Source organism: Rhea americana, unplaced genomic scaffold, assembly GCF_003343005.1.
Source record: "Rhea americana isolate MKP2758 unplaced genomic scaffold, rheAme1 scaffold_191, whole genome shotgun sequence".
Classification (NCBI taxonomy): domain Eukaryota; kingdom Metazoa; phylum Chordata; class Aves; order Rheiformes; family Rheidae; genus Rhea; species Rhea americana.
The window spans coordinates 1276043-1282334 of record NW_028186050.1 but is presented as its reverse complement, the minus strand read 5'-3'; the positions used below and the strand labels follow the sequence as shown (position 1 = coordinate 1282334).

Genomic DNA, 6292 nt, shown 5'->3' with positions numbered 1-6292 from the left:
ACTTCCCAGTTGCCGTTGGAGCACTGTCACTGCGTTCAGCTGCACACGTTCAGCAGAAGAACGGGGTCATGGTTGGAGACGGGACACACCAGGCAGGTGGGGTCCGGCTGCTGGCGGAGCGCGGGGGGACGCGCGGCGGCACGCGGGCGGGCGGGCGTCTCGCGGTGCCGAGCGACGAGAGAGGCAGGGCGGGGGGAGTGGGGTTTATACCCGTTTCAGTACTGTTGGTGGCAAAACGCCGCATATAAGCCAGCTACAACTGGATTTCCCGAGGGAGCCGAAACGCCGGCGGTGCCCGTAGCGCCCGCTCACGGCGTGCGATGGCTCCGCGCGTCGGCGCGCTGGGGCAGCGGCCTGCAGCCTGGTCGTCGCCACGCGCGCCCGGCTGCGGCGATTTCCGTGTTCATCCTTTTCCTGCGCCCGGGTTTTCTGGTTTCCAAGCCGCCCCGTGCAGGCGGCACAGCCCTTCGCTCTTCCGCGCGGCCGGCTACGGTGAGTACGTTTGCCCGCAGYGTGCAGGAAGCATGGCCGTATTTCTCGCTGAAGAACTTGTTTAGGTTCCGTGCAAGAAGCAGGCAGGAGCCCRCGGGTTTTCGTTCCGTGGGTCTCCCTCCGCTCTGCTCGGCTTCTCGGCTTTCCGTAGCTCCCGAGGTCAGGCCGTTCACCGCTAGGCCCAAGCGGCGACCTCCCGCCCGAACAATGCCGCTGCCGCCGCCACGGCTGCGCCCGCGTCGCTAGGGGGGTTGCTAGGTCCGACTGATGCCGCTACGCGGGTTGTAAATCGCCTTTACCCTGCTGGCCCTAACTCGGCCCCGTAACGCAGCGATGTAGGAGATGGCATCGAGGCGTTCAAACGGTGCGTCGGAGCGACGTCTTCGGGCCCCGAACTTGGCAGCGAGCGCGCGCCGCAGCTGCGCCGCGGGGGAATCGCTTGTGGTCTAGAGAAGAAAACAAGCAATTGCTTTGGRGAGTACAGCTAAAAGGAAGGATGTGTTCTTGGTGTCCAGAAAGTAACAAAACTGTGGCGGGAAACGTCTCCCGCCTGTGACCCACGGGCGTGCACTGCGAACACGGCTTCCTCTTAGCAGCGGCCCCCTGCCCTCGGCTAGCCCCGCTCCCGAGAAAAGGAAAGAAGTTTTATAAGGAGGAAAGAGAAAGTGAGAGCTGAGAAAAAGAGGTAGGTGAACTGCGGATTTCCCAGCTCTGGGTGCTGGGTGTCGCAGTCTCTGCTCTACCAAAACACACCACCACCGCCTTGGGATCACACCTGTTTATTGTAGCACAAAAGTGAYGTGCCACACAGTCAGATTATTTGCATGTTTCTGGTTTGTGTCCTCAAGGGACATCTTAATCTTGCCAGTTGCAAAGAAAATAGTAACAGCTGAAGAAGCATTGAAATGGATTTTTCAATATATAAATATACCCAGATTTAAAATTTTCCAGTTCTGTAGTGTATAGGTGTGTGTGTGCATGTGTGCATTTCATTTCCTTTGAAAAGGAATAAATAAAAATAGATAWACCTGCACGCCCCTCAGAGCTGTTCTGGTTTAATAAGTAAATACATCATCAGACAGGCTTTTCTTTATGCATGATGTCTTGATATGCAGGGCTTCAGCTGCACACCTCTCATTAGTGCTAATGAAATTTGTGTGGCTAAATCCCTGTGCATTGTGTTGAACATACACCTTAGTATATTTGTAATTACTTTTTAAAGACTGCCTTCATTTGAAGGCAGACCAAAACACAGCTCCTACAGTGCCATGTAAGTCCATAGGGTGAATACATATTTATAAATGTTTTAAAAATGCATATTATATTTTGCCCACAGAGCATAACATCTCTGCTGGCTGGAAACATGTATTAAGGGAGGTAACAGAAATCCAGAGGAAATGTCTTTGAAAAAAATAGTTAATACACATGGGTTACAGCTGCCTTTTAAAGATTAATTTCTTGGCCATTTACAATGTGTTTTTTGTTATCAAAAGCCAATGGACCATATTACAGAAAATCTTGCTTTGTAAATTCCTTTTGCGCTTTTTGGGCCTGATTCTGTTTCACAGAATTCAGCAGTTTTCCTTCCAGCCTTGCACCATCGTATGGTCAGGACTGGGCCTGGATTGTCTCAGGGTTCCTGCTCGTCCGCCTTATCCACAAGCTGTCTCTAAAGTAAGCAGTGTTACTGTCAGTCCGTGTAGAGGAAGGTAAAAGTTACAGAACTGAGTTTGTTTAAAATGTGGTTTGTGATGCTGCGAACAGGGCACAGCTTTGCAAAGGTAAGTCATATGCACAGATGTAGTTATTTACATGCAATAAATACGTTTGCAGAGCTGGAATCTTACTTTTTAAAATGTGATGTTACTGAAGCGGTGTTAGTTCTGACTGAATTATTTTTACTTGCTTTTGGTTGTTGATTTCCTGAAGCATTTGAATGAACCAAAGACTAATTTGACAATACTCATGTCCTTTCCGTATCTTATTTTTCATTGTCCCGACTGTCCCCTCTTCTTTCCCTCAAGACATACGGAGATTAGYTAAGTGCCATGTACTCCTCAGTTTCAGCAGGGGACTGGACGAAAGCAGAAGTGCGCATCTCTGCGTCCCCAGCAAACCCAYGCCTGGCTCCGTGTCGGCGGCTGAGCAAACTTCCCATGTAGGAAGAGTGTGGGGAGGCCACGCAAGAGCTCCTTCTAGTTCCCCACAGCTAAACCCGGCCCTTTTCAGGAGCCCCAGGTCTTTCAGGAGCCCTCGGAAAGCAAGGCTGGAAGCAGAGGGACAGGGTGACGCTAGCAACTATTAAATCCTGCCAAGCAGTAGCCCGGGGAAGGGAGAAGAAATTGCAGGCTCAGAACTAGATTAGGGTCCATAAATTGCCATTACTTCTTAGCAAGCCATGAGAGGACGGCGGCTCTGGGAGGCTGGGTCCCGGTCGTGGACGTGGCTCCATTCCCGGTTCAGAGGCATGTCCTCTCCGACCTTGGGCAAATCATTTAACCTCTCTCCATACCGCTGTTCTGTTTCTGAAATGAAAATAAACGGCAGTAATGCACCAGAAAAGCAAAATGTGCTGGTGATTATGAGGGGCGTAGATGAGGATGAAGGTGAGATAAATATTTTAGACAGAGGAAAATAATCCTTCCCCAACTCCTCTGAAACCTTCATACATTAATCTCAGCTTCTTGGTACGAGAGACAGGATGTATCCCTCAAAAAACAGGGCAGTTTGTGTTTTAATTATGGCACTATGAACAGATGAGGTTTTTTTCAGGAGATTTTTGTTCTTATTCCTGTCGTGCCCCTCAGTGTGATGTTCCCATATTTGCAACGCGGGAGTGCAGGGCATCCCGAGGTGACTTGTTTCAGCGGAGGATTCACACACTGACTGGAGCTGTTGGTTTAGGCCTTTGTCTTAGGGTGCAGTGTCTGCATTAACGCTGAAATTTTCATTTCTTTGAATGTGTTAAAATCTAATGTTGTGGGKTTTTTTTTAATGTGCTCCCAGGGCTTTTGCCATCTATGCCAAAATTAAGTGCAAAGGGAATTTTTACAGCCGACTTGTAAATTCCTGACAAGAGGAGTTTATAATAGAAGTGTTGACATAACCTTAACTACAGTGACAACTAAAGCTGGTTTGTTAGGAAAGCGGAAAATAATTTTCTTGCAGTAAGGCAAGAGTTGGGCATAGGAGGTGAGGCAGCTAAATTTTTTTCCTAAGAATCCCTGGAGGCTATTGTGTGAGACAGCATGTGAAACGAAGCTGAAGCAAATCACACAGCAGGCAGAAGAAGAAACACTTTGGAATTTGCTCCTTTTCATGAAGGAGAAGGTGCAGTTATCCTCTTACAATTTTTTTTACAAGCTGTGTTTCTCCCCTCAGAGGTGATCACGAAGGTTTGACAGCAAGTTAGTGCTTGCTTTTGGCCTTACAGCTGSTTCTTCATTCTTTGTCCCTAAAACCTAGAGCAGTCAGGAATGAATCCTGATGCCTCAACTCTGTGCCTTCAACAGGAGCAGGAACTGGCCTCTTGTCTGCAATCTGCCTGTGTCTCTTGCAACCAATAATTTTTAAAAAGCCACTAAATCAGGTTTATTTCCTTGAGCCACAGGCAAGAATTCAGAACCTGAGAACTTAAACACCCAGCAAAGATGGACAAGCCTTTGCACAGTGATGCTGGGCCCTAATCTAAGCTACTGGTCTGATAGACATTGCTGTCACTTAAATGAGAACCAAACCCATCGATAGAAAGTGGTGCTTGTGACTGGAATCTGAAGCCAACAGAGCGTACATAGAGCTGATTTTTAGTACCTTTATTTCCCCAGAGTCAGTTGGGGTTTGTTTTATTCCTGTCACATCTCTCCTGCGGGTGAGAGGAAGAGAAGGTTTTTGGCTCTTGTTGCAGGCATAAAATCATGAGGGCAGAATGCAGATCACACGTGGCTTTCCCATCCCACAGCACAATCCTACACACAGGGCCGGGCTTCGATCTTACTCGAACTGAGTTCAGAAGTAAGTGCTTGCCCCCAGCCGCCTTCCCACGCCCATCTGCTTGCTTGCACCTCCAGACTCTTCAGCGTTAACTTCTAAATGGCACTCTATTTCCCGAGAAGTGTAACAGTCTCTTACGTCCTGGTTGTAATGTTTGCATGTGGAGAGGCAGTTATCTTATTAGCAAGCAGCAGGAGGATTTATTGTGAGCTGGCACATTGCGGACTCGTATTAGGTGCTAGGAAGAAGGTGTAAATGCATCTCTCTTTCTCTTGCCTCAGTCTCTGTCCCCTCTCTGGCATGTTTGGCAAAATTCTGAAATAATTTTCCTGGAAAGGTGGAAGGTACAGTAGTCAGCGCAGAGGAAATAACACACGATGTTGAAAGCAGAGGAAAGGAAAGTTCTCAAATGGGAAAGCTAGAACTAAATCCCTGAACACTTTCTAATTATTTAGAAGGCCACCATGGCCCATGGAGCTTGCAGTCACGATGCACAAGCTCCCCAATGACGGGCAGTGCAATCCGCAGGCTGTGAGCAGCCTGCTCAGGGCTCCCTGGGAAGGCTGGTGGATCCATACACCTCCTTCGCCCTGTGGTATAGGTAAAGGGGTGGCTTGAGCAGATCTGGCAGGATGGCAGTGAGCAGTGAAGATTAACCTGTAAATGATTATTTTGCGCGGAAATATAAAGGCAGGCAAAAACTGTGAATTCCTCRTTTGCTCGCTCTCTATCCATTAAAACAAGATCTTTTTACCCCTCCGCATACTCTTTCTTTTTTTAATAAATACTGATATAYGATCCCTAGCTCTCGGGCACTGGCAGCAAGCCTGGTGGGAACGCCACAGTAGGAGCCACAGCCATGAGCTAGAGGACRCAGAAAACTACCACTTTCTGCAAACCAAACACACATTGGGAGCAAACGTGCTGGTGAATGTGTCCACTTTTTTTCCTCCAGAAAACTCATCTTCTGTCAGGGTTTCCTTTYGTGTTGGATGCCACTGCGTGAATAGAAAGTGGGCAGGCCAGTCTTTAAATGCAAACAGCAAGAGCATGATYCGGAGGTGGCTTTGCCCCAGTGGCAGAGGACACCTCTGGACACCTCCTGGCCCTTGTTTAGGAGTGCCCTCTGCTGGGTTTGCTGTCGGAGCAAGGGCTGGTCCAGGGCTCGGAGCAAGGGAACYGATTAGCAGCAGGCTGAGCTTCTTCAGAGCTCTGGTCTTCTGYGTGGCAAGTGCTGGGGAGCTGGCGGTGCTGCGGGCTCGAGTGCCCTTGTGCTGTGCGCACCGTTACGCTTTTCGCCGAGCTGTTAATGGAGATGGCATTTGGCTGTGTGCTCTTATCTCACGGCACTTCAAAATGGAGTAATACTTCCTCACTTGGATTCAGAGGTAAAGGATGTGTCTCTATGATACGTATCTTTACGTTTAGCCCCAGATCCATGCCTCTCATGAAAGGATAGGGCATGGAGAGTAGATTTATACAAAAAGCGAAATGACGCAAGGAGTGGAGGCTGCTGGAGATAAATAGGTGTTAGGACTGTGTTTTCCATTGCCTATTCCCAGCTGATGGTTGTGATACAAAGTACTGTCAGCAACAAATTGGCAGCATCCAGCACTGCTGTGTTTCAGTCTGTCCTTATGGGACTATTGGGCTTTGTTTCTCCAAATACTGCTAAATTCTGAAAGGGATTGCCTCCGTGAACAGCTGCTGCGTTTGGAAGCTGAGTTACCTCAGGATACAGAGAGCATATCCAATATTGTCACTCGGGGACGCTTCCCTTTTCCTCCTTTCTTTATTTTTCTCCCTCTAA

The 6292-nt window shown here is 48.6% G+C and overlaps 1 protein-coding gene across 1 annotated transcript in view; it reads right to left on the bottom strand.

Annotated features, from left to right (window-relative positions):
• Window positions 1-308: 308 nt before the first annotated feature.
• LOC146597115 (peripheral-type benzodiazepine receptor-associated protein 1-like) overlaps window positions 309-6292 on the bottom strand; it is a 32919-nt gene continuing 26935 nt past the window's right edge. The window contains exons 5-6 of the mRNA XM_085302758.1: window positions 792-938; window positions 309-734 (exon numbers count right to left, since the gene is read on the bottom strand). Coding sequence (XP_085158884.1) covers window positions 309-734; window positions 792-938 — 573 coding nt within the window. The remainder of the gene's footprint in view (window positions 735-791; window positions 939-6292) is intronic.